The 27,708-nt window shown below is 39.7% G+C and overlaps 1 protein-coding gene across 1 annotated transcript in view; it reads left to right on the plus strand.

Moving 5' to 3' along the window:
- The window catches only part of DEF6 (DEF6 guanine nucleotide exchange factor), a 58,400-nt gene that overhangs the window by 25,147 nt on the left and 5,545 nt on the right, over nucleotides 1-27,708 (plus strand). Inside the window, exons 4-9 of the mRNA XM_015831979.1 lie at nucleotides 18,452-18,679; nucleotides 20,721-20,867; nucleotides 22,061-22,169; nucleotides 23,416-23,714; nucleotides 25,732-25,898; nucleotides 26,646-26,844. Of these exons, the coding sequence (XP_015687465.1) occupies nucleotides 18,452-18,679; nucleotides 20,721-20,867; nucleotides 22,061-22,169; nucleotides 23,416-23,714; nucleotides 25,732-25,898; nucleotides 26,646-26,844 (1,149 nt within the window). The remainder of the gene's footprint in view (nucleotides 1-18,451; nucleotides 18,680-20,720; nucleotides 20,868-22,060; nucleotides 22,170-23,415; nucleotides 23,715-25,731; nucleotides 25,899-26,645; nucleotides 26,845-27,708) is intronic.

Consider the following 27,708-nt stretch of genomic DNA (forward strand, 5'->3'; position numbering starts at 1 on the left):
CTGAGGCACTGAAAGATGCACCAAGATAGTGCTCTCCATGTGAAGAGTTATTTGAATCTTCCCGCAATGTGGCTTCAACATAGTGTTGCTCAAAAACAGTGCTATCTTAGGGTAAGCTTAAGAGATATGATGGGAGAATACAAATAACAACTTCTTGTAAGCAATAGTAGCAGCCACACCTTCAGTATCAGAAAAAAAATAATCTGTGAGCCCTTTCATTCAGAACAGAGCTGCAAGGGACCTTGCAGGTCTTCTAATCCAACCTCCTGCTCAAACAGGAGACCCTATAACAGCGGTTCTCAACCTATGGGTCGCGACCCCATTTGGGGTCGATCGACCATTTCACGGGGGTCGCCAAGCAAGGCTGTCCGCCATTTTTCCCCCTTTTCCAGCGGGTGCCTTACCTCCCTTGGGCTGGGCCAGCTGGTGGTCGGCCTGCTCCGTCTCTGCCGCTTGCCAGCTACGCCTCGGCCGGCGCAGGGGGCGGAACCACGCATGCACGGCGCTCCCGGGCAGGGAAAGTCTTCGACTTACGACCGGTTGGGTAGTCCTCGACTTACAACCGGTTTAGTCCTCGACTTATGACCAGTTTAGTCCTCGACTTACGACCGGTTGGGGGTCGCGGCATTAAAAAGGTTGAGAACCACTGCCCTATAACATCTCAGACAAGTGGCTGTCCAGTCTCGTCTTAAAAACCTCCAATGATGAAGCACCCATAACTTCTGAAGGCAACTCGTTCCACTGGTTAATTGTTCTCACTATTAAGAAGCTTCTGCTTAATTCCAGGTTGCTTCTCTCTTGGATTCGTTTCCATCCATCGTTTCTTGTCCTCTGGAGGCTGCCCTTGCAAAGAGGGCAAAAGGCTTTGCAAACAGAGGGAAGGCTTCGATGTTTCAAGCCTTCCCTCCGTTTGCAAAGCCTTTTGCCGCAGATCTCGTCCAGGCCTCCGTTTGCAGAGAACATAGGCCTAAAGTATCCTGAGATCACCTGAGATCAGTAGCATGAGATCTTGCGCTACTGATCTCGCCTGATCTTGCAGTACTTGCGGCCTCCATTCTCTGTGAACATACCGAAGGCCTAAAGCACCAAAGCAGGGTTCAGTCATTTGTAAGGTGAATGACTGCCGTGGTGCTGCAACATTCATAACCTTGGGACTGTGTCGTAAGTACTTGGGGTATGCGTGTGTTATATTGCAACTTCGAACATTCGCTAAGGCAGGGGTTCTCAACCTTGGCAACTTTAAGACTTGTGGACTTCAATTCCCAGAATTCCTCAGCCAGCAAAGCTGGGAGTTGAAGTCCACAAGTCTTAAAGTTGCCAAGGTTGAGAACCCCTGCACTAAGGGAACTTGCGTAAATTGGGGATTACCTGTATTAGCTTTTTTTTTGTTGCTGCCGTACACTGCTGGCTCATATTTAAGTGATCATCCACTAGGATTCCAAGGTCCCTCTCACAGTTACTCTTTTTGAGCCAGGTTTTGCCTAATCTGTACTTGCACCTTTGGTTTTTCCTGCCTTAAGGGTAAAACCTTTTTTCTCTCCACATTAAATTTCATTTTGTTGAATATGGCCCATTGTCAGCCAGCTATAAATCCATCTGGTGGTGATGCTGCCTATCCCACATTTTTCTAGCTTACCATGAAGTAGTTTGTAGTCTACTTTGTCAAATGCCTTGCTGAAATCTACGTATGCTATGTCCACAGCATTTTACTGGTTTAGTCACTTTGTCAAAGAATGAAATAAGATTGGTTTGGCATGATCTGTTTTTAACATACCTGTGCTGGATTCTAGGTATAACTTTATTTGTTTCTAGATGTTTGCAGTTCTGTTTTTTATTATCTTTTTCAGTATCTTTTGAGGTATTGATGTTAGGCTAATTGGTCTGTAGTTTCCTGGGTTTGTTTTTTCCTTTTTAGAAGATGGGAACCACATCGGCTCTTTTTCAATCCTCAGGCAATTCCCCAGTGCGCCGGGATTTTTGAAAGATATGATACAATAGTTCTGAGATAATACCTGCCAGTTCCTTTGGAACTCTGGGATGTAATCTGTCAGGTCCCAGTGATTTATGTTCGTCAAGATCAGACAGGTGTTCTCTTACCATTTTCTTGTTTATTTTAATTTTTATTTCTAGTCTGTCTTTTACGGTTATGTTTTTGGTAGTTTCTTTTTGTGTGAAGACTGATGCAAATAATGAGTTAAGCAGCTCTGCTTTCTCTCTAATACCTGCTACTTCTTCTTTCTTTAGTGGACCAACTGTGTCTTTGACTTTTTTTGTTATTATTTATATGTTGATAGCCTTAGTTCATTTTGAGCCTTATCTTTCCTGATTTCATCTTTGCAGTTGCGGGCTATCTGCTGATACTTTGCCTTAGTTATGTGTCCCTCTTTCCATTTTTTGTATTTGTCCTTTTTGTCTTCAGTTTATCAGAGAGATCTTTGGGCAACCATGCTGGTTTCTTCTTGGATTCTAAGAACCCAATAGGATAAGTCCTGTTGGATTCTTAGAATTTGCTCAACCATTTGATTTGCCAACACAAAGCCTGTCTGGCAGAATGATTTGATGATGACATGTTATGGAGACTTTTTGAGTTTATAAGTTTATATTGAAAGTAATCTTTTGGTTATATAGTACTAAAAGACAGGGTATGACTATTTGAAATAAATATGAAACATAACTCCTGATAAATTTAGAAGAGCTAATTAAACCAGCTTAGTTGATATAGGACAGGTCTTCATATTATAGTTTAGCAGTTTTCCAGGGAGCAGTAGGCTTTGCACTCACACACCTCAGATATGTTAGTGCTCACTGTGTCAGACATATGATTAGAATTATCAAGTGTGCAGTTACCAGAATTGTGGGGAAGGTATGTTGAACTGAATATGGTATCCATGGCAAAGACCCAAGGAACTGGTGAGTAGATCAGGTCCTTGCAACTTCTCTGGGTAAGGAGAGGACAGGAGATTACCCACATGTGTTCCAGATAGCTGCTGCTTACAAAGAAACAGGATAGTTTTCAGTGGGTTTGAAAGCTGGCAGATGACAGGATTAGCCATCTGCTTGCAACTATGGCAGAATCTTTTAAAGGGTACTAAGTTTGCAAAACTCACTTTCTAATCATTTTCAGAAATTGTTCATAAACTACTTCTAAGCTATTAGAGACTTTCAGAATGACAAGTTTAAATTCTGGGTGAGTCTATATTTAATCCTAAATAAAAGAAAAAAATAATTTTAAGAAATTTAAAGAATCTGAAAATTTAGCAAAAAGTTAAATAGGTTTTTGATCTGAGAAAGTTTTAAATAGAGTCTGGATAAAATGGAAGTGGAAATATTGAAACTTTTACAATATGATTTTGGAATTAATTATAAACAGCTTCTTGTGGGGTATAGATCCTGTTTTGTTTTTTACAAGATACAATATAGATAATTTCATTAGTTCAAAAATTGGGTATAAGTGGGGACTAAAGATTTTAGACAGAGGAAATATATATAAGCCTGCAAGATACTTCTGACAATAAAAAAAAACTGAAGCAGAATTTTGAAGTATGGAATCAGAAAATATCAACAATTTTAGTATTTCTCTTTCTATGGATAGATTATGTCCTATGTCCTTTTTTTTTACTTTCCTTTTTCTGTGCACTTTTTACTAATCTCTATTTTCTATTTCTATTTTCTGTTCTTTCATTAATTTAGTTTTGTATTTTACTATTATAATAAAAAAACTAACAAAAATGATCTACAAAAAAGTGTGCAGAAATGAGCTTAGCATGTCAAGATTGGAGAGGCCAAAGTCTTTCGTTAAGAGAAGGGGAAGGGGAAGAAACTGCCCATTGTGTTCAGTTGTGGGTACATAGTCCAGAAAGGACAGTGACATACGGTACTTAAAGGAAGTCCATCATGATGATAAAGAGTCTGGAAAGCAAACACTATGAAGAATAGTTAAAGGGACTAGGAATAAGTAACCTACAAAAAGGAAAGGTAAAACTGGCATTATTCAAATATCTTAAATATTATCACACTAAAGAGGAATTGGATTTATATTGTGTTGCCTGGAAGTTGGATCCAGAACCAGTGCTTAAAATTACAAGTTGTTAGACATTAGAAAGAATTTCCTGACTGTATGAATTGTTAGCCAGTGGAACAGACTGCCTCATGAAATGGTGAATTGTGCTTCACTAGAGACTTTTAAACATAGCCTGGTCATCTGTCAGAGATGCTGTGATGGGTCCTGCACTGAGCAAAGGGTCTCTATGGTTTAATAATAATAATAATAATAATAAATTTAATTTATATGCCGCCCTTCTCCCAGCGGGACTCAGGGCGGCGCACAACATATTTAAAACAAAACATAAATACATTCCCCCCCGATAAAACCGAATTAAATCAAATTTTAAAGTTGTGTCTCTGTCAAATTGTTAAAAGATAAACCCCAAATAAAATCCTCCCTAGGTCANAGAGCCATGTCTTGAGGGCGCGACGGAAAGCAAGAAGATCCGGAATCATCCGGATCTCGGGGGGTAGTTCGTTCCAGAGGGTAGGGGCACCCACAGAGAAGGCCCTCCCCCTGGGGGTCGCCAGCCGACATTGCTTGGCCGACGGCACCCTGAGGAGGCCCACTCTGTGGGAGCGTACCGGTCTGAGGGAGGGGATCTGTTTCTTTCAGTGCTGCTGTGATTCAGTTTTTATACTGTATATATTTGGGAAATTGTTCTATCAGTGTTTCTCAACCTCTGCAACTTAAGATGTATGGATTCAACTCCCAGAATTCTTCAGCCAGCATGCTAGCTAGGCAGTTCTGGGAGTTGAAGTCAATACATCTTAAAGATGTTGAAATTGACAATACTGATCTACTGGATAAGGCAAGACGTTAAAGCCCAAGCAGTACAGTACTATTTGGAAAGGGAGAAAATTGTAAAGAACGTAGCTCTGTGGTGCCTTTGTATGCTGTATATGGAATCATTCTCCCAATGATGGACTGGCCTGGAAAAGAAGCCCAGGCAAAAGTAAAGGGAGCTTTGTGCAATCTGTGTAGTCTGCTGTTGTAGGCTGCACCTGCCACTTCAAAGAAGGAAAAGAGAAGCAATCACATGACTTCCTTAGTGCTTGAGTAAACTCTTAAGGCCACAAGAGCAGGATTTGGATTTTTCTAGCTTTTTAGCTGTTAGCACTGGCTTCCAGTGTGCATGTGACATTTCTAAATCAGTGGGTAGGATTAATAACAGGTGGCAAAAAAAGCCAGAACTTTAAGGCACTTTCGCATATTACTGCTTCCATTTCTCATTCCCTGAAGACTATTCTGAAGTTGACCAAGCCTATCAGGGCTCTCCTTTCAGCAACCAACATATGTCATTCAGTCTGTGCCTTCTCCAAGATATGTACTCCAAGATACCTGAAGCAACAGCATCTATTTTAGATTGGTAGCGTCCCCACCCCACCCACATATTTCTACAACATGTCTATGTTTTTTTGTCCATTTCCAAAAGTCAAACCAAACGTGAGCGGTTGCAGAATAGATACTTGTGGTGGGTTGTGGGTGGGGGGAGAAGGGGAGATACCAAACACACACAATTCACAGTTGCTAAGAGTGGGATTTGTGAAACTTCAAGCCACCTTCCCCTTTAATAAGGAGTTCACTGGAGATTGGAAACACAGTATAAAAAACACAGCTAACCGAATAGCAAGTATCCAAAAGCTCTGCCAAACTTTGTTTTTCCAAATGGAAAGATGACAATGGACAGCTGCAGAACTGTTTGAAAAGTGAGCATTGCAAATTTAGTGTGTTTTAAAAGGCTCTGCTGTTGTTGTAAACAAGATGGCTAATCCTATTGTCTCTCAGCGCTCAAATCCATGGAAGATTGCTGCCCTGCAGTGTCTTTACAAGCAGTAACTGCCCAGAGCACATGTGGGTAATCTCCTATCTTCTCCTTACCTGGGGAAGTTCCAAAAAACTGGTCTACTCACCAGTTCTCTCGTCTTTGCCATTAGCTTAGCTTTGCGGAGCATCTTCAGTTCACCAATGACACCAAGACTCCACTGGAGAACTGTTTGAGAGCATTTAAAGTGCCCAGATAGGCACTTCTTAAAGGTGAGCTACATAAAAGCATCATGTATACACATTATTTGTATGTTATGTAGTTATCATTATAGTTCCTTCAAAACATGCATCATGATATGATTACACTCATTTGACTTCTGCGCCCAGTATCCTAGAAAAAAATGTTTCATGAATTGGGGGCAGCCACTGAAAAGACTAAGGTTTCTTTTCTTCACTCAAACGATGACTTATTTATAAGATACCCAGCATGTCTGAATGCATGGATAGAAACATAGACATGCACTTTGACTAACTTGGATCTAAGCTGTGAAAAGCTTTAAAGTAATAACCAGCATTTGATGTTCAGACCAGAAATGGATCCACTACTGATGGCATAGTATACTTGTGACACGATCATAGCTCCCAGTCTCAGTTGTCTAGGAAGTACATTTTGAAGAACTAGTTTTGGAATAAGCTTTCTTCCACTGTATATAGAAAATTCTGATAGTCTAACTAGGAGATGCAAGCAAAGATAGCTAGATGTTGAATAGGAGGCATACAGTGGAAAATAAATATAGGTCCATTGGAAAATAATATGGGTAAGGAAATAGGTTGTTTTTCTGAAGTAATATAGTGTGTTAGAAATAAGCTTAAATAGAGAAGAAACTTTGGAATGATGTATTCATTAATGTGTTAGAATTATATCCCACTTTTAGATATTTAAGACAGTATACCTAGTACTCCTCCCATTTTTCCATACAACAAAAACTTTGTGAGGTAAATTGGCTATGGCAGAATTTTTGGGGTCTATGAGAGAAAAAGTTGATTTTCAAAGCAAGGCAAAGGTCAAATGGACATTTTAGCCTTATCTTTTAGCTGAAGCTTCTGTCCATCTATTATTAGTGGATCTATGAGAAAGAGGATTGGATAGCTTACCCTGCCTTAATGCACAAGTAGTCTTCACTTATCCTCCCTAAATGGGACTGAAATTTCCATCACTAAGCAATGTGGTGATTAGGTGAAATATTGTGCTGCTTAGCAACTGCAGTTTCTATAGTTGCTGTAGTCCCAGTTGCAGTTGTTAGGCCAGGACCTCACAGTTTTCCTGCCCTGCCATGCTCACCTCCTCTTCAATTCCCACCACTCACCTATCTCACCCCCATCTCTGTCTTTTGGCCACCCTACACTCGATTTCCTCTGCTGTCCACTAGCTCTGCCACCCATAGCTGATCTTCATCGTCTTCTTCCTCCCTCGGCTGGTGAAGTGCATCCAGCCTATCCCTTCATGAGGCAGCTGCTGGCCATGCAAAGGCTACTTGAAGCCATGTGTAGAGTGGTGGGGAAGCAGGGTGGGAGAGGTGGTGGAGCACAAGGCAGCATGGTTGGCAAAGTGCAGGGCAGCCAAAGAGGCAGAGATGGAGTGGGGGAGGGGAAATAGACAGGTGAGGAGAGTTGAAATGCACCTATAGTTGTAAATGTGAGCATGCTGCCATGCACCCAAATTTTAATCATGTTACAACAGGACTGCTGTAACAGTTGTAATTTCCAGGACCAGGTATAAGTGCCATTTGTTCAGCCCTTGTTGAATGTTCAGTCGTATATTTAAATAGTTGCTGAATGAATGTTAAGTGAGGGCTATCTATTAAGTAGGGCAAGTTCCTTGTGTGTCCAATCACACTTGGCCAATAAAGAATATTCCAATTCCAATCTGTAATCCCCCATGCCATCACTCTGCTAAACAACTAATTCCCACAACACTGTCAAACTACCTAGTAGGGCTATATTACTATTATCCTTCTCATCTTTCCTATTACCTATTTCCTTATCTTCTTATGACTATAACTTTGTTGCTTGTATCTTACAATTTATACTAATTGTTTTATTTAGTATTGTAGTATGATTTATGTTGATTGCTTATTTAGTATCCTATAACTATCACTGAGTGTTGTCTCTTATGATTTATGATGAATGTATTTTGTGATGATTATGATCATGATTTATCACTTGTTGCTCATATATACAATGAGAGTTTATGCTTTGGAGACAAATTCCTTGTGTGTGAATTTGTCTCCAGTCACATTGGCCAATAAAGAATTGTAATTCAAATTCTAAATGTAGGCTGGTATGCATATCTAATTTTCAACCCTCTGTAACTTAACCCATTTTCTTGATTTTATGCCACTAAAAAGACTCTTTGTATATCCTCCTTTCTTGGTTACTGTATATGCTGATAATACTGTTACTTTGGGCTTGACACCCAGTGAAGTATCTGAGAGTGGTTTTGAACCTAATTTCCCTCTTGCCAGTTCAACACCTTAATCACTATACCATTTTAGCCTGCCCATGTCCCATGTCATTTTAGAAAGAGAAAGTCTACATGAATGTAGAGGTGTTCCAGAGGTGGGATGTTTGGCTGTTGGTTTACCCTGATGTCACTCATTTTTTTCAGGTGGAATACCTCTTGAAGAAGATATGTACAGCTATGAGCATTGAGCTGAACAGTGGGGAATTAGATGACTATCTTTCCCAAGAGACCCAGCAACAGAATGGTTTAATAGTCTGGCAATTTCTTGATTTGGTGAACTCTGGCCGATTACTACGTGGACTTGAACGTGAGGCCATTAGCATGGCCATTGAAGAGGTTTACCAAGAGATCATTGGAGATGTGCTCAAACAGGTAAAGAATTATCTCTCAATTAGAAAAACCGAACAAATGGCTTTAAAAAAAATAGATTAAAAAAATAGGTAGAAAGTTAAGAGTAAGGCCACTGAAGGCACTGAATCAATTATGACTACTTTATTTCCTGTGTTATGAGATTTAAAATGAGACACCAAGCTATCTCACGTCCATGTGCTTCTGTTAAGCGTCTGGCTGAGATTATGAAAACTTATGATCTGTGGCAGCTCTTTTCTCTTTAGGAAAATCCTTACTGTCTTGTCAAGGAGAGCATTTGCTGGGCATTCTGGTTATCCATCGAATAACAATATCAATTGGATTAATTAGATGGAAAATATTATCTAATTTATGACAGTAATGAGAGGAGAAAAATATTGGCAAGTGCAGATAGTCCTTGACTTACAACAGTTTGTTTAATGGTTGTTCCAAGTTACAACGGCACTGAAAAAAGTGATTTATGACTGTTTTTCACACTTATGACTGTTGCAGCATCCTCATGATCACATGATCAACATTCAGACACTTAGTAACTGACTCAGATTTATGATGTTTGCTGTGTCCCAGGTTCATGTGATCCCCTTTTGTGACCTTCTGACAAGCAAAATCAACGGGGAATCCAGATTCACTTAACAACTGTGTAACTAACAGGGATTCATTGAACAACTGTGGCAAGGAAGGACGTAAAATGGGGGCAAAACTCACTTAACAAAGGTGTCCCTTAGCAACAGAAATTTGGGGGCTCAATTGTGGTTGTAAGTTGAGAATTACCTGTAAAAAAAAGTGAAAACTCCTACTTGGTTAGAGACCAGTGAATCTGCCTTGATTATGTGCAGTCTCCTACATCTTATCAGCAGGAAAAAAAAATCACAACTGAAGAGAAGGGCAGAGCTGGCTTGCAAGCTCACACTCTTCCTTTGTGACCGTTATTGCATCACTCTGACTGTTCAATTAGCCATATATATACTTCCCCCATTGTGCCTGTAGTTAAATGGCATGATACACCACTGTTATCTGTTCCTGTTTGTCTCACAATCAGGAAATAAAGTTTGTTCATAGCTGGGTTCTGCTTTGCATTTGGTCCTGCTCGTGTTCTCAAAAATGCTTATCTGGTGCATGTAACTGAACCCTAAGACCATCCCCAATGGTTTAAGATATCTTTAAATGAAAGGGTGTGGATTTTGAGTTTTGATTTGAGGATTTTAATTTGGGGATGATTGAGATCACCAACCCTCCACCTTGCTGCCAGCATCTCTGCACAAAGAGGAAGGAAAGCGAGTCAGCATTCCTGACAGCCACAGATCATATGAGTAGGAGCAAACCAGGGTGGAGGAGAATCAGTCTATGGCACATACAGACGCNCTGAGGCACTGAAAGATGCACCAAGATAGTGCTCTCCATGTGAAGAGTTATTTGAATCTTCCCGCAATGTGGCTTCAACATAGTGTTGCTCAAAAACAGTGCTATCTTAGGGTAAGCTTAAGAGATATGATGGGAGAATACAAATAACAACTTCTTGTAAGCAATAGTAGCAGCCACACCTTCAGTATCAGAAAAAAAAAAATCTGTGAGCCCTTTCATTCAGAACAGAGCTGCAAGGGACCTTGCAGGTCTTCTAATCCAACCTCCTGCTCAAACAGGAGACCCTATAACAGCGGTTCTCAACCTATGGGTCGCGACCCCATTTGGGGTCGATCGACCATTTCACGGGGGTCGCCAAGCAAGGCTGTCCACCATTTTTTCCCCCTTTTCCAGCGGGTGCCTTACCTCCCTTGGGCTGGGCCAGCTGGTGGTCGGCCTGCTCCGTCTCTGCCGCTTGCCAGCTACGCCTCGGCCAGCGCAGGGGGCGGAACCACGCATGCGTGGCGCTCCCGGGCAGGGAAAGTCTTCGACTTACGACCGGTTGGGTAGTCCTCGACTTACAACCGGTTTAGTCCTCGACTTACGACCAGTTTAGTCCTCGACTTACGACCGGTTGGGGGTCGCGGCATTAAAAAGGTTGAGAACCACTGCCCTATAACATCTCAGACAAGTGGCTGTCCAGTCTCGTCTTAAAAACCTCCAATGATGAAGCACCCATAACTTCTGAAGGCAACTCGTTCCACTGGTTAATTGTTCTCACTATTAAGAAGCTTCTCCTTAATTCCAGGTTGCTTCCCTCTTTGATTCGTTTCCATCCATCGTTTCTTGTCCTCTGGAGGCTGCCCTTGCAAAGAGGGCAAAAGGCTTTGCAAACAGAGGGAAGGCTTCGACGTTTCAAGCCTTCCCTCCATTTGCAAAGCCTTTTGCCGCAGATCTCGTCCAGGCCTCCGTTTGCAGAGAACATAGGCCTAAAGTACCATGAGATCACCTGAGATCAGTAGCATGAGATCTTGCGCTACTGATCTCGCCTGATCTTGCAGTACTTGCGGCCTCCATTCTCTGTGAACATGCTGAAGGCCTGAAGCACCAAAGCAGGGTTCAGTCATTCATAAGGGTGAACGACTGCCGCGGTGCTGCAACATTCATAACCTGGGGACTGTGTCGTAAGTACTTGGGGTATGCGTGTGTTATATTGCAACTTCGAACATTCGCTAAGGGAACTCGTGTAACTTGGGGATTACCTGTATTAGCTTTTTTTTGTTGCTGCCGTACACTGCTGGCTCATATTTAAGTGATCATCCACTAGGATTCCAAGGTCCCTCTCACAGTTACTCTTTTTGAGCCAGGTTTCGCCTAATCTGTATTTGTACCTTTGGTTTTTTCTGCCTAAGGGTAAAACCTTTCTTCTCTCCACATTAAATTTCATTTTGTTGAATATGGCCCATGGTCAGCCAGCTATAAATCCATCTGGTGGTGATGCTGCCTATCCCACATTTTTCTAGCTTACCATGAAGTAGTTTGTAGTCTACTTTGTCAAATGCCTTGCTGAAATCTAGGTATGCTGTGTCCACAGCAATTTACTGGTTTAGTCACTTTGTCAAAGAATGAAATAAGATTGGTTTGTCATGATCTGTTTTTAACAAACCTGTGCTGGATTCTAGTTATAACTTTATTTGTTTCTAGATGTTTGCAGTTCTGTTTTTTTATTATCTTTTTCAGTATCTTTTGAGGTATTGATGTTAGGCTGATTGGTCTGTAGTTTCCTGGGTTTGTTTGTTTTTTCCTTTTTTGAAGATGGGAACCACATCGGCTCTTTTTCAATCCTCAGGCAATTCCCCAGTGCTTCAGGATTTTTGAAAGATATGATACAATAGTTCTGAGATAATACCTGCCAGTTCCTTTGGAACTCTGGGATGTAATCTGTCAGGTCCCAGTGATTTATGTTCGTCAAGATCAGACAGGTGTTCTCTTACCATTTTCTTGTTTATTTTAATTTTTATTTCTAGTCTGTCTTTTACGGTTATGTTTTTGGTAGTTTCTTTTTGTGTGAAGACTGATGCAAATAATGAGTTAAGCAGCTCTGCTTTCTCTCTAATACCTGCTACTTCCTTGCCATCTTCTTTCTTTAGTGGACCAACTGTGTCTTTGACTTTTTTTTGTTATTATTTATATGTTGATAGAATTTTTTTTGTTATTTTTTACTTTTGTCACAAGCCTTAGTTCATTTTGAGTCTTATCTTTCCTGATTTCATCTTTGCAGTTGCAGGCTATCTGCTGATACTTTGCCTAAGTTATGTGTCCCTCTTTCCATTTTTTGTATTTGTCCTTTTTGTCTTCAGTTTATCAGAGAGATCTTTGGGCAACCATGCTGGTTTCTTCTTGGATTCTAAGAACCCAATAGGATAAATCCTGTTGGGTTGTTAGAATTTGCTCAACCATTTGATTTGCTAACACAAAGCCTGTTTGGCAGAATGGTTTGATGATGACATGTAATGGAGACTTTTTGAGTTTATAAGTTTATATTGAAAGTAATCTTTTGGATATATAGTACTAAAAGTCAGGGTATGACTATTTGAAATAAATATGAAATATAACTCCTGATAAATTTAGAAGAGCTAATTAAACCAGCTTAGTTGATATAGGACAGGTCTTCATATTATAGTTTAGCAGTTTTCCAGGGAGCAGTAGGCTTTGCACTCACACACCTCAGATATGTTAGTGCTCACTGTGTCAGACATATGATTAGAATTATCAAGTGTGCAGTTACCAGAATTGTGGGGAAGGTATGTTGAACTGAATATGGTATCCATGGCAAAGACCCAAGAAACTGGTGAGTAGATCAGGTCCTTGCAACTTCTCTGGGTAAGGAGAGGACAGGAGATTACCCACATGTGTTCCAAATAGCTGCTGCTTACAAAGAAACAGGATAGTTTTCGGTGGGTTTGAAAGCTGGCAGATGACAGGATTGGCCATCTGCTTGCAACTATGGCAGAATCTTTTAAAGGGTACTAAGTTTGCAAAACTCACTTTCTAATCATTTTCAGAAATTGTTCATAAACTACTTCTAAGCTATTGGAGACTTTCAGAATGACAAGTTTAAATTCTGGGTGAGTCTATCTTTAATCCTAAATAAAAGAAAAAAATAATTTTAAGAAATTTAAAGAATCTGAAAATTTAGCCAAAAGTTAAATAGGTTTTTGATCTGAGAAAGTTTTAAATAGAGTCTGGATAAAATGGAAGTGGAAATATTGAAACTTTTACAATATGATTTTGGAATTAATTATAAATAGCTTCTTGTGGGGTATAGACCCTGTTTTGTTTTTTACAAGATACAATATAGATAATTTCATTAGTTCAAAAATTGGGTATAAGTGGGGACTAAAGATTTTAGACAGAGGAAATATATATAGGCCTGCAAGATGCTTCTGATGATAAAAAAAACTGAAGCAGAATTTTGAAGCATGGAATCAGAAAATATCAACAATTTTAGTATTTCTCTTTCTATGGATAGACTATGTCCTATGTCAGTGATGGCGAACCTTTTAGAGACTGAGTGCCCAAACTGCAACCCAAAACCCACTTATGCATCGTCGGGTGCCGGGTGGGTGTGGCCCATTGGCTGGGTGTGGCCCATTGGCTGGGCTTGGCTGCGGTGGTAACAGCAGACTGGGTGCGACTAAAAAGTTCAATCAATCAATTCCAACTTTGCAAGATCTTTTTTTTTCCCCGCGAAAGTTGAAATTGACTGATTGATTTAACCTTTTTTTTTTGCACATGGCGGTGGAGGCCTAAAGCAAAAAGGGTTTATAAAACCCAGCTGAAGGCCTAGGACTGGGGCGACGGCGCGCGTGCCCACAGAGAGGGCTCTGAGTGCCGCCTCTGGCACCCGTGCTATAGGTTAGCCACCACTGTCCTATGTCCTTTTTTTTTAACTTTCCTTTTTCTGTGCACTTTTTACTCCTCTCTATTTTCTATTTCTATTTTCTGTTCTTTCATTAAATTTAGTTTTGTATTTTACTATTATAATAAAAAAAACTAACAAAAATGATCTACAAAAAGTGTGCAGAAACAAGCTTAGCATGTCAAGATTGGAGAGGCCAAAGTCTTTCGTTAAGAGAAGGGGAAGGGGAAGAAACTGCCCATTGTGTTCAGTTGTGGGTACATAGTCCAGAAAGGATAGTGACACACTTAAAGGACGTCCATCATGATGATAAAGAGTCTGGAAAGCAAACACTATGAAGAATAGTTAAAGGGACCAGGAATAAGTAACCTACAAAAAGGAAAGGTAAAACTGTGGCATTCTTCAAATATCTTAAATATTATCACACTAAAGAGGAATTGGATTTATATTGTGTTGCCTGGAAGTTGGATCCAGAACCAGTCCTTAAAATTACAAGTTGTTAGACATTAGAAAGAATTTCCTGACTGTATGAATTGTTAGCCAGTGGAACAGACTGCCTCATGAAGTGGTGAATTGTGCTTCACTAGAGACTTTTAAACATAGCCTGGTCATCTGTCAGAGATGCTGTGATGGGTCCTGCACTGAGCCAAGGGTCTCTATGGTTTCTTTCAGTGCTGCTGTGATTCAGTTTTTATACTGTATATATTTGGGAAATTGTTCTATCAGTGTTTCTCAACCTCTGCAACTTAAGATGTATGGATTCAACTCCCAGAATTCTTCAGCCAGCATGCTAGCTAGGCAGTTCTGGGAGTTGAAGTCCATACATCTTAAAGTTGTTGAAATTGACAATACTGATCTACTGGATAAGGCAAGATGTTAAAGCCCAAGCAGTACAGTACTATTTGGAAAGGGAGAAAATTGTAAAGAATGTAGCTCTGTGGTGCCTTTGTATGCTGTATATGGAATCATTCTCCCAATGATGGTCTGGCCTGGAAAAGAAGCCCAGGCAAAAGTAAAGGGAGCTTTGTGCAATCTGTGTAGTCTGCTGTTGTAGGCTGCACCTGCCACTTCAAAGAAGGAAAAGAGAAGTAATCACATGACTTCCTTAGTGCTTGAGTAAACTCTTAAGGCCACAAGAGCAGGATTTGGATTTTTCTAGCTTTTTAGCTGTTAGCACTGGCTTCCAGTGTGCATGTGACATTTCTAAATCAGTGGGTAGGATTAATAACAGGTGGCAAAAAAAGCCAGAACTTTAAGGCACTTTTGCATATTACTGCTTCCATTTCTCATTCCCTGAAGACTATTCTGAAGTTGACCAAGCCTATCAGGGCTCTCCTTTCAGCAACCAAAATATGTCATTCAGTCTGTGCCTTCTCCAAGATATGTACTCCAAGATACCTGAAGCAACAGCATCTATTTTAGATTGGTAGCTTCCCCACCCCATCCACATATTTCTACAACATGTCTATGTTTTTTTGTCCATTTCCAAAAGTCAAACCAAACGTGAGCAGTTGCAGAATAGATACTTGTGGTGGGTTGTGGGGGGGAGAAGGGGAGATACCAAACACACACAATTCGCAGTTGCTAAGAGTGGGATTTGTGAAACTTCAAGCCACCTTCCCCTTTAATAAGGAGTTCAATGGAGATTGGAAACACAGTATAAAAAACACAGCTAACCGAATAGCAAGTATCCAAAAGCTCTGCCAAACTTTGTTTTTCCAAATGGAAAGATGACAATGGACAGCTGCAGAACTGTTTGAAAAGTGAGCATTGCAAATTTAGTGTGTTTTAAAAGGCTCTGCTGCTGTTGTAAACAAGATTGCTAATCCTATTGTCTCTCAGTGCTCAAATCCATGGAAGATTGCTGCCCTGTAGTGTCTTTACAAGCAGTAATTGCCCAGAGCACATGTGGGTAATCTATCTTCTCCTTACCTGGGGAAGTTCCAAAGAACTGGTCTACTCACCAGTTCTCTCGTCTTTGCCATTAGCTTAGCTTTGCGGAGCATCTTCAGTTCACCAATGACACCAAGACTCCACTGGAGAACTGTTTGAGAGCATTTAAAGTGCCCAAAGTTTGAATAATAGTGTACAGATAGGCACTTCTTAAATGTGAGCTACATAAAAGCATCATGTATACACATTATTTGTATGTTATGTAGTTTATAGTTCCTTCAAAACATGCATCATGATATGATTACACTCATTTGACTTCTGCACCCAGTATTCTAGAAAAAAATGTTTCATGAATTGGGGGCAGCCACTGAAAAGACTATGGTTTCTTTTCTTCACTCAAACGATGGCTTATTTATAAGATACCCAGCATGTCTGAATGCATGGATAGAAACATAGACATGCACTTCGGCTAACTTGGATCTAAGCTGTGAAAAGCTTTAAAGTAATAACCAGAAATGGATCCACTGCTGATGGCATAGTATACTTGTGACACGATCATAGCTCCCAGTCTCAGTTGTCTAGGAAGTACATTTTGAAGAACTAGTTTTGGAATAAGCTTTCTTCCACTGTATATAGAAAATTCTGATAGTCTAACTAGGAGATGCAAGCAAAGATAGCTAGATGTTGAATAGGAGGCATACAGTGGAAAATAAATATAGGTCCATTGGAAAATAATATGGGTAAGGAAATAGGTTGTTTTTCTGAAGTAATATAGTGTGTTAGAAATAAGCTTAAACAGAGAAGAAACTTTGGAATGATGTATTCATTAATGTGTTAGAATTATATCCCACTTTTAGATATTTAAGACAGTATACCTAGTACTCCTCCCATTTTTCCATACAACAAAAACTTTGTGAGGTAAATTGGCTATGGCAGAATTTTTGGGGTCTATGAGAGAAAAAGTTGATTTTCAAAGCAAGGCAAAGGTCAGATGGACATTTTAGCCTTATCTTTTAGCTGAAGCATCTGTCCATCTATTATTAGTGGATCTATGAGAAAGAGGATCGGATAGCTTACCCTGCCTTAATGTACAAGTAGTCTTCATCTATCCTCCCTAAATGGGACTGAAATTTCCATCACTAAGCAATGTGGTGATTAGGTGAAATATTGTGCTGCTTAGCAACCACAGTTTCTGTAGTTGCTGTAGTCCCAGTTGCAGTTGTTAGGCCAGGACCTCACAGTTTTCCTGCCCTGCCATGCTCACCTCCTCTTCAATTCCCACCACTCACCTATCTCACCCCCATCTCTGTCTTTTGGCCACCCTACACTCCATTTCCTCTGCTGTCCACCAGCTCTGCCACCCATAGCTGATCTTCACCGTCTTCTTCTTCCTCCCTCTGCTGGTGAGGTGCACCCAGCCTGGCCCTTCATGAGGCATCTGCTGGCCATGCAAAGGCTACTTGAAGCCATGTGTAGAGTGGTGGGGAAGCAGGGTGGGAGAGGTGGTGGAGCACAAGGCAGCATGGTTGGCAAAGTGCAGGGCAGCCAAAGAGGCAGAGATGGAGTGGGGGAGGGGAAATAGAAGTGAGGAGAGTTGAAATGCACCTATAGTTGTAAATGTGAGCATGCTGCCATGCACCCAATTTTAAACATGTTACAACAGGACTGCTGTAACAGTTGTAATTTCCAGGACCAGGTGTAAGTGCCATTTGTTCAGCCCTTGTTGAATGTTCAGTTGTATATTTAAATAGTTGCTGAATGAATGTTACGTGAGGGCTATCTATTAAGTGGGGCAAGTTCCTTGTGTGTCCAATCACACTTGGCCAATAAAGAATATTCCAATTCCAATCTGTAATCCCCCATGCCATCACTCTGCTAAACAAGTAATTCCCACAACACTGTCAAACTACCTAGTAGGGCTATATTACTATTATCCTTCTCATCTTTCCTATTACCTATTTCCTTATCTTCTTATGACTATAACTTTGTTGCTTGTATCTTACAATTTATACTAATTGTTTTATTTACTATTGTAGTATGATTTATGTTGATTGCTTATTTAGTATCCTATAACTATCACTGAGTGTTGTCTCTTATGATTTATGATGAATGTATTTTGTGATGATTATGATCATGATTTATCACTTGTTGCTCGTATATACAATGAGAGTTTATGCTTTGGAGACAAATTCCTTGTGTGTGAATTTGTCTCCAGTCACATTGGCCAATAAAGAATTCTAATTCAAATTCTAAATGTAGGCTGGTATACATATCTAATTTTCAACCCTCTGTAACTTAACCCATTTTCTTGATTTTATGCCACTAAAAAGACTCTTTGTATATCCTCCTTTCTTGGTTACTGTATATGCTGATAATACTGTTACTTTGGGCTTGACACCCAGTGAAGTATCTGAGAGTGGTTTTGAACCTAATTTCCCTCTTGCCAGTTCAACACCTTAATCACTATACCATTTTAGCCTGCCCATGTCCCATGTCATTTTAGAAAGAGAAAGTCTACATGAATGTAGAGGTGTTCCAGAGGTGGGATGTTTGGCTGTTGGTTTACCCTGATGTCACTCATTTGTTTCAGGTGGAATACCTCTTGAAGAAGATATGTACAGCTATGAGCATTGAGCTGAACTGTGGGGAATTAGATGACTATCTTTCCCAAGAGACCCAGCAACAGAATGGTTTAATAGTCTGGCAATTTCTTGATTTGGTGAACTCTGGCCGATTACTACGTGGACTTGAACGTGAGGCCATTAGCATGGCCATTGAAGAGGTTTACCAAGAGATCATTGGAGATGTGCTCAAACAGGTAAAGAATTATCTCTCAATTAGAAAAACCGAACAAATGGCTTTTAAAAAAATAGATTAAAAAAATAGGTAGAAAGTTAAGAGTAAGGCCACTGAAGGCACTGAATCAATTATGACTACTTTATTTCCTGTGTTATGAGATTTAAAATGAGACACCAAGCTATCTCACGTCCATGTGCTTCTGTTAAGCGTCTGGCTGGGATTATGAAAACTTATGATCTGTGGCAGCTCTTTTCTCTTTAGGAAAATCCTTACTGTCTTATCAAGGAGAGCATTTGCTGGGCATTCTGGTTATCCATCGAATAACAATATCAATTGGATTAATTAGATGGAAAATATTATCTAATTTATGACAGTAATGAGAGGAGAAAAATATTGGCAAGTGCAGACAGTCCTTGACTTACAACAGTTTGTTTAATGGTTGTTCCAAGTTACATCGGCACTGAAAAAAGTGATTTATGACTGTTTTTCACACTTATGACTTTTGCAGCATCCTCATGATCACATGATCAACATTCAGACACTTGGCAACTGACTCAGATTTATGATGTTTGCTGTGTCCCGGGTTCAAGTGATCCCCTTTTGTGACCTTCTGACAAGCAAAATCAATGGGGAATCCAGATTCACTTAACAACTGTGTAACTAACAGGGATTCATTGAACAACTGTGGCAAGGAAGGACGTAAAATGGGGGCAAAACTCACTTAACAAAGGTGTCCCTTAGCAACAAAAATTTGGGGGCTCAATTGTGGTTGTAAGTTGAGAATTACCTGTAAAAAAAAAAAAGTGAAAACTCCTACTTGGTTAGAGACCAGTGAATCTGCCTTGATTATGTGCAGTCTCCTACATCTTATCAGCAGGAAAAAAAAATCACAACTGAAGAGAAGGGCAGAGCTGGCTTGCAAGCTCACACTCTTCCTTTGTGACCGTTATTGCATCACTCTGACTGTTCAATTAGCCATATATATACTTCCCCCATTGTGCCTGTAGTTAAATGGCATGATACACCACTGTTATCTGTTCCTGTTTGTCTCACAATCAGGAAATAAAGTTTGTTCATAGCTGGGTTCTGCTTTGCATTTGGTCCTGCTCGTGTTCTCAAAAATGCTTATCTGGTGCATGTAACTGAACCCTAAGACCATCCCCAATGGTTTAAGATATCTTGAAATGAAAGGGTGTGGATTTTGAGTTTTGATTTGAGGATTTTAATTTGGGGATGATTGAGATCACCAACCCTCCACCTTGCTGCCAGCATCTCTGCACAAAGAGGAAGGAAAGCGAGTCAGCATTCCTGACAGCCACAGATCATATGAGTAGGAGCAAACCAGGGTGGAGGAGAATCAGTCTATGGCACATACAGACGCAACAAAGACTGCAGCACAAAATCTCATGCAAGGTGGTGATAGTTTCTTTTTCTCCACTTTCATTTATTACTTCAGAACTATTATAAGGTATTGATTGCCTAGATGGTTTGCTGTTCTATTCCAACATACAGTATGCTGAAATATCTGAAATATAGTTAAATAGGCTGTTCTTACTTGTACAGAAAAATAAAGTGGTGGAACAGACTGTAACAATTTGGGCTACAAGTGGTGGATCTCTGTTCTGAATAGCCCTCTATATAAAAAGTCAGAACATAAGGAAATTAATCTAGGTGAGTAGGTGAGGGTTGGTTTTACCTTTCAGCCAACTGTGTTGATTTTCTATTCATGTAGAATGGTTAACAAAGAGGAATATTCAAATGTGGTACCAGCTCAATTCTTTGCAATCCAATTTGCCACTAAAGGATTTTGCTTCTCAATGGAATAGGACAAGCACTACTTAAGAAGCCCTGCATTGACATGTGATGCGTAGTATCCACATAGTTGCTTGGTAATGGGTCAAATTGCATAGTTTGCAGCCAGCCCATACTGTAGATGTGGCCTGAATGTGATTTGGCCTCTTTTTGTGACATTTTTTTTTGTTAAATGGTCTTTTGTAAAGAGCTTTTGTATAAATCTTTGATTATGATGTGCCTGCTTTTCCTCTTCATTCCCACTATAGGGCTATCTGTGGAAGAAAGGTCACCTAAGAAGGAACTGGTGTGAGCGATGGTTCACCCTGAAGCCCAGTGATCTCTCATATTATGTGAGTGAAGAACGTAAAGAAAAGAAAGGGAGCATTTGTTTGGACAGAAATTCATGTGTGGAGGTAATTAGATATTTTTTGTTGCAAAAAGAGCATGTTGGCCTTTTATGAAATGGTCACTAGTATGTTGTTTTATTAAGAGATTAGTAATGTATGTTAGCCTGATGCCAGTAAATAATTGGTTCCTGAGGAGTGGTGCTTTTTCTTCCAGCTTTAAGCCTGGTTTAAAAATGTGATGCTCTCCAGGTATTCTCAGATCTTGAAGACAATACAATATGTAAAAGCCAAAATGTAAATTTCCACTAGTTTTACATTTCTAACAAGTACAAGATTTATCTTTTCAAGAGTTTAAAAAATAGAAAACATTTTGTTCCCTAAACAGCGCAAACTTTCTCCCCACAACAGCTTTCTTCCACTCTACTCCAAATAGAAATTGCTTTTACTGAAAGGAAAAAATAAGTAGTGACTCCCTTTTCCCATCAGCAGAGGTACTAGTAATGACTCAAACTCAAAATCTCATGCAGCTTGGTATTTTTTTTTCTTCAGTTTGGTTTAGATCTTCAGAACCTTTAAGGTGATCTAGATTATCAATTACATCAACATTTACAGAGTATGTAAATGTATTCCAGTTGGCCATGGCTCAGCGATTAAGATGCTGGGTTTGTGCAATTTAGCCAACCAATTTGGCTATCCCCCCACGCGCACCAAATTCTTAAAACTATTTGCATTTCTGCCTAACTCTCAGTTCTGAAGAAATTATTTGCTTATCAGCATTATTATTGTCTTTGTCATGTCTTTCACATATTCTGGCTAGAATTAAGAGATTGAAAAGAATTAGGATTTGAATATGGATTTGGGTCTATTTATGTAAAGGTGAAGAAGTGAGGGGCAAATTTTCCATTAGAAAAAAAAAGAGTATTCAAAGAGGAATTTGACTTGTAAGGTTTTGTAAGGTTTTCCCAATTATTCTACTCCTGTGATAGGTAAGAATATCACTTCAATCATTTGGAGATTAATATGGTTATATTAATATGCTTAAAGTTGTCTCAATGAGCTAAAAAAGCTATTTATGTAGCCTGTCTATAAAATTGTAATAGGAATGTGGTGGTTCCTAACTTGGGAGATGACATAGGAAAGGGGGCCATCTTCAACTAGGTTGGAAGCAACAGATTTTGTGCTTATTAATAATGAAGTCTCCACTGTTGCACTTGAGATTATAGCTAAGTTTTAAATTTCTCTTCTCTTCTGATTCAAAGATTTTGCCTGATAAAGATGGGAAACGTTGCATGTTCTGTGTGAAAACATCTTCACGAACCTATGAAATGAGTGCCTCAGATACCAAGCAAAGGCAGGAGTGGACACTGGGTGAGTATTCTCATAGTGCTTTGCATTGCTGCATCACGGTTCTTTCTTGAGAGGATCTGAGAGGAAGAAGTTGGACTGCTTTAATAGCAAGTCTGTCATTTTTTAGGCAGATTTCTTTATGGACTGGCCATCTTCTTGTAGAGCATGACTGAACTAAATCAGATTACTAGTATTCTTACCAAAGGTTAAAAGCATCTGCGCTTTTAGATTTAATGGCAGTGTTGGAACTAGTTTCGGATTTGAATGCAGGTTCTTTTAACCATGTTCTTTGGGTGATCTTTATAGAGATCCCTGTGGAGACCCCAAATTAAACAAGTATGAAGTAAGGTTTTTTTTGCCTCAATCTATATAAATAAAAATGTAAATGTTCGTTTGTTCAAAATCTTAAATCTCCGAAAGTTCTTCACCGATTGCTTTGAAATTTTGACACAACGTTGCATTCGAATACGCACGTGTTTTTATATACCTACTATTATATAGATGTCACACCTGTGACAAGTAAAAACGCTTTTTTTGAAAAACAGCGCCTCCTCGCATTCCTATGATTCCAACGGATATGCCATTTCAATTTAAGAGATTGCAATTCCCAATTCGATTGGCGTTTGCAATCACCATCAACAAAGCTCAGGGCCAATCTTTAGAATTGTGCGGTTTAGATCTAGACACAGATTGCCTCTCACATGGACAATTATATGTTGCGTGTTCTAGAGTCGGCAAACCAGACAATCTCTATATCTGCACAGACAATGGAACAACAAAAAATATTGTATACCCACAAGCATTGTGAAATTAAATATATTAGAAACGTGCACTTTCTCTTTTCTTTCTTTTCCATTTAACCAGACTGAGCCACAGCAACGCGTGGCCGGGTACAGCTACTTTGAAATAAAGTTTCCTTGGGAAGACTGTTCCACAGCAGAATGGCAAAATCATTTAAACAAAACTACAGCAATTCTATTGAAAGCAGTTACGACAATAAAAAATTAATGCAAACTAAAAGAAAAGAAATGTTTCCCAAACTACACTGAGTTGTGTAAGCTTGTCTATTCACAGCTGCCACTTTTGCTGCTCTGGAATCTGTTTTGGCAAATTGCAGCATATTGATCTAACACTTGTGGTTGACTGATTTTATATCCTGAGGCAAAAAGGTGCTCCTTGAGCTCTCTTAGTCAGAGAACTCAAGGAGCACCTTTTGCCTCAGGATATAAGGGTTGGGGCCCTACTGACGCTTCTGTTCCCTTGGCAGCCATCCAGATGGCCATCCGTCTCCAAGCAGAAGGTAAGAAGTCTCTGCACAAGGACTTAAAGCAGAAGAGGAGGGAGCAGCGGGAGCAGCGAGACCGAAAGAAGGCTGCCAAGGAAGAGGAGATGCAACGCCTGAAGCAGCTGCAGGAAGAAAAGGAGCGCAAGCTGCAGGAACTGGAGCTGCTCAAAGAGGCCCAGAAGCAAGCAGAACTTTTACTCCATGAAGAAGAGCAACGGCGCCAGCAGCAACACGAGGAGATGCAGAAGATGTTGGAAATTCAGCTTCAGGAAGCAGAACAGGTGTGCACGCTCAAAGCAGGCCCTGGGAGAGCCAGAGCCTGTTAAAGATATTATATCAATCAATGCAATAGAAATGATTCAAATATGATGCCATTTTTGAGTGGTTTGCTCAGTTCCTTGGCTTTTTTTTTCATGTAAAACAAGTTTTTGGGGCGTTTAGAGTAAACTTTCTGGTTCAGTTAGAATCCATCTATTTGAAATGCAGAAAGTAATGCAAGTTTGCCTCACTTAACTAAAGTTGAGCACCATCATTTCATTGCCTAATAACTCTAAGCGTGGTTTTCTTATGATATCCCTAAATAGCTACGGGCAGGTTAACAGATCAAGAGTAAACAAGAGGGGGGGGAAGTAATGGGCAAGTATGCTGTATGACCACACAGAATGTGGTGAAGGAGGATATACAACCTCAGTCAGTTTCTTATGTAGGCCTAAGGAAGCAGACTAAATATTTATGGGTTACACTGTACAGGTTGTAACAAGCTTCTTAATAACAAGATAAACTGCTTGCCTTCATGAATAAGTTCACTATAAATATGGACCTGCCAGGAGCTTTCTACTCCCTGTTATTTGTGGCATACTCTTGACATTTTTAATGCAGACAAAGCTCTAATTTTTAGTACATCAGGTAGTATTCTGCCTTTGTATGAAATGAACAGTAGCAGAAAAGAATGTTGCATTTGTAGAAGACTCATGCCATCCAATTTAGGATAACAGTGACCTCTGTCTGCCAAAAAAGGTAATGCAAAAATCTTAAATGCCAGCATAGCATAGCCTAGTATAGTCTAAGTGTGGGACTAAGAAGTCACTTGCTCTCATTCAACCTACCACAAAGGATTGCTGGTTTGGGAAACAAAAAACGGAGGAAATAATGCAATATAAGCTCTATTGATCTTCCAGAGGAAAAGTGTGCTATAAATCTAACAATTAATTAAGGTTCTTTGTTCTAGGATTGAGTGATTTACCTGTTTTGCACAAATAGGCATATAGATTCAGCTTTAACACTGGAGGTTCCAGGAACCTCAATGAATAAGAGCATCATCCATCAGCTTTGACTGGTCTTACTATTACAGATTCTCTTGGACAAAGATAACTCTGCTACAAGAAGTCTAAATTCAGTTACTGCAAAGGGCAATATATGGGTTTGCCTTGTGGCTTTAAAGAGGTTGCAGCTATAACAGAAATCTGTGATTCAGCAGAGTCTCTTACTGGGCACCAAAAACTGAAGATTGTGCGCTAGTAGCTGATTTGCTGCTCAATCATTTTCAAGGATGTATTGCTGTTTGTTAGGCCTAAACAGATCATGAAAATATTATATTAAGGAACCCCTAATTTCCATGTAGGTTTCTTAGGCCTTTTCACTGTAAGAAGAAATCCTGCTAATGGTTCTCCTGAATGCTAATATTGAATCAGTTGTTGAGTATAGGTGGCCATTCTCTTGTAGAATAAACTTCCAATAGATTTTAAGTTGTGCCCCATTGTGGACTGTTTACACTCAGCTTTAGAAACCTACTTACTCACCTAAGCGTTCTTATGAACTTATCAGTTGCTGTTTTTAATGGTTTGTTTGAACACTTTCACTGATTTCAATGAGTTAATTGTCTTATAACTGTTCTAAAACAATTCCTGCAGAAGATGTAACTAACATAATCTTTAAGAGTTAACACGGACTTGATAGTACAGTTTGATAAGTCATAACATTTCAATAAGTTTTGCACCAAATGATATATTTGGAACCATGACCTGTTTATATTTTTTTATATACATATCATCATTAGTGACTTATATCTGCCTTCTCATCATCTCCACCCATCGTTATAATCTAATAATCTAAAATGTGGAAGGTTAATTGGGGGAGGGTTACATATGGAAAATAATACAATTGTTGGTGTCCAGATAAAACCAGTGACCAACTTCACCAGCTACTGCTGAGGACAAGGCTGCATTTAAGTAACTGCCCCCTGCTGTTAGCAGGGCTATAGTCTGGCTCCTCACTGCATTTACTTTACCCACCTGCAAGGCTCGGGCTTCCATGCAAGCAGAGATGGTTCTGAAGGAGGCAGAGGCGGAACGTCAGCGCAAGCGCATCGTGGAACTGGAAGACATGCAGCAACGACTCCAAGATGCCCTGCAGCAGGAGATTAAAGCTCGTCAAGACGAAGAGGCTGTGAGATACGAACAGGCCAGGTAGCATTGCTGAATGCCTAGATTTGCTTTCCTGAATAGTTCTAAAAGCACTGATATACAGTATTGTGACTTCTGGGAGGAACTGGGTTAATAAGAAAGGCGAATAAGAAAAGACAAATGATTTTAATGACATAATTCTGAATATTTATGTATTGAATCTATTTCTACAACATTCCTACTTTGAAATATCTCAAAGGCAGTATATAATTATGTATAGTTATATACATAATTAAAGTGAAGAAAAAGCATTGAAATATTAGCAAATGAAATGGTAATGAATAAAAAACATTAAGTGTAAAAGATATGTAAGAAAAACATAAGATGAGAGTAAGCTACTTTTCACAGGAAAAGCCTGAATGAAAAGGTGGGTCCTCAGGAGTGCTAAAACATGGGCATCTCTCAAATGCTAGGGTGTAAACATGGGTATCTACCACCACAGAGAAACTGCTCATTTGAAATAAGCAGAATAGAAATGGCGCAAGATGATACAGAGAAAGGCCAGAGAAGAGAAGAAGCAGATGTGAATTCCTTATAATGAGAATTCTCAGCAAATTCCTTCTCCCTCACTTTATGATGCCATAAGTGACAGTTCCCAGAGAGGAGGCAATCTGTTCCTTTTGCAGAGCAGAATTACTAATTTCTTTCACAGTGTTATGGGTTGGTTATGAATCATAGGACTAATCCAAACTTTTGATGCTAAATCACTCGCAGAATGAGAAGGAATTAAATCCTGTGTAATTTTGTTAGATTGCTGGCAGAGGAGGAGGAAAAACTGAAGCAGTTGATGAAACTGAAGGAAGAACAGGAAGAATATATTATCAAGGCTCAACATGAAAAACTGGCTCTCAAGCAAGAGATGGAAAACAAGAGCAAGTTTCTGGAAGAAACTAAACTGCAGCTAGAAGAAGTCAGATTTAATAGGGAAAGGATGGACCAAGATGTTATGGTAAGCATTGGAGCTGTGCCTGTTTTTTCCTCTTTTGAAGAGTTTTTATTAATGCCAAGGGTTTTTATCCTTATTTCATACCCTATGGCAGCAATCCCCAACCTTTTTGACACCAGAGACCGCTTTCATTGAAGACAATTTTTCCACAGACTGGGGGGGGAGGAGCATGCAACCTAGATCCCATGCACACACAGTTTTGCTCGCTCATAGCTCATCTCCAGCGGTGTGGCCTGGTTCCTAACAGGACACGACCCATACTGATCCATGACACGGGGGATGGGGAGCCCTGCCCTGTGAAACATGTTATTCCCAGTGGTGAGGCAAGCCTCAACTCTTCTGATTTTCCAGAAGAGTGTTAAGATGTAAGCATGGAGGTCTAAAAGTATGATGCAGCCTTAAGGGTGGCTGGCGGCCTAAGGACACTCCCATTCCCTTGTTAACCTCGTAGACTTTTGAATTTTGTAAATTGATCTTTATCTCTATTTGGAAGTATTAATTCTGTTTTTAATTTGTGCTTTTATTCATGTATTTATGTGATTTTATTACAAGCTGTAAGCCGTCCAGAGTCATTTAGGTGAGATGGGATGTGTAGAAAACAAATAAACAAACAAACAAATAAAGGCAGACCTTCCATGTCATTTTATATTACTGTAACTAACGTTCCCATTAAAAAAACTTTGCTCAATATTGAAAAAAATGAGATTACCACCGATATCAAAATACTCTTAGATTTTACACTTGTAAAGTGTAAATCTGAGTGATCTTACAAATGCTGTTGCTGGTTTTATTATGCTATTAAAAGGACCAAAAGGCCTACTTAAAGCAAGATTAATTCCTCTTCTTTATAATAAATAATATTTATTT

This window comes from Protobothrops mucrosquamatus, unplaced genomic scaffold (assembly GCF_001527695.2).
Source record: "Protobothrops mucrosquamatus isolate PMUCROS unplaced genomic scaffold, P.Mucros_1.0 scaffold_293, whole genome shotgun sequence".
Lineage (NCBI taxonomy): Eukaryota > Metazoa > Chordata > Lepidosauria > Squamata > Viperidae > Protobothrops > Protobothrops mucrosquamatus.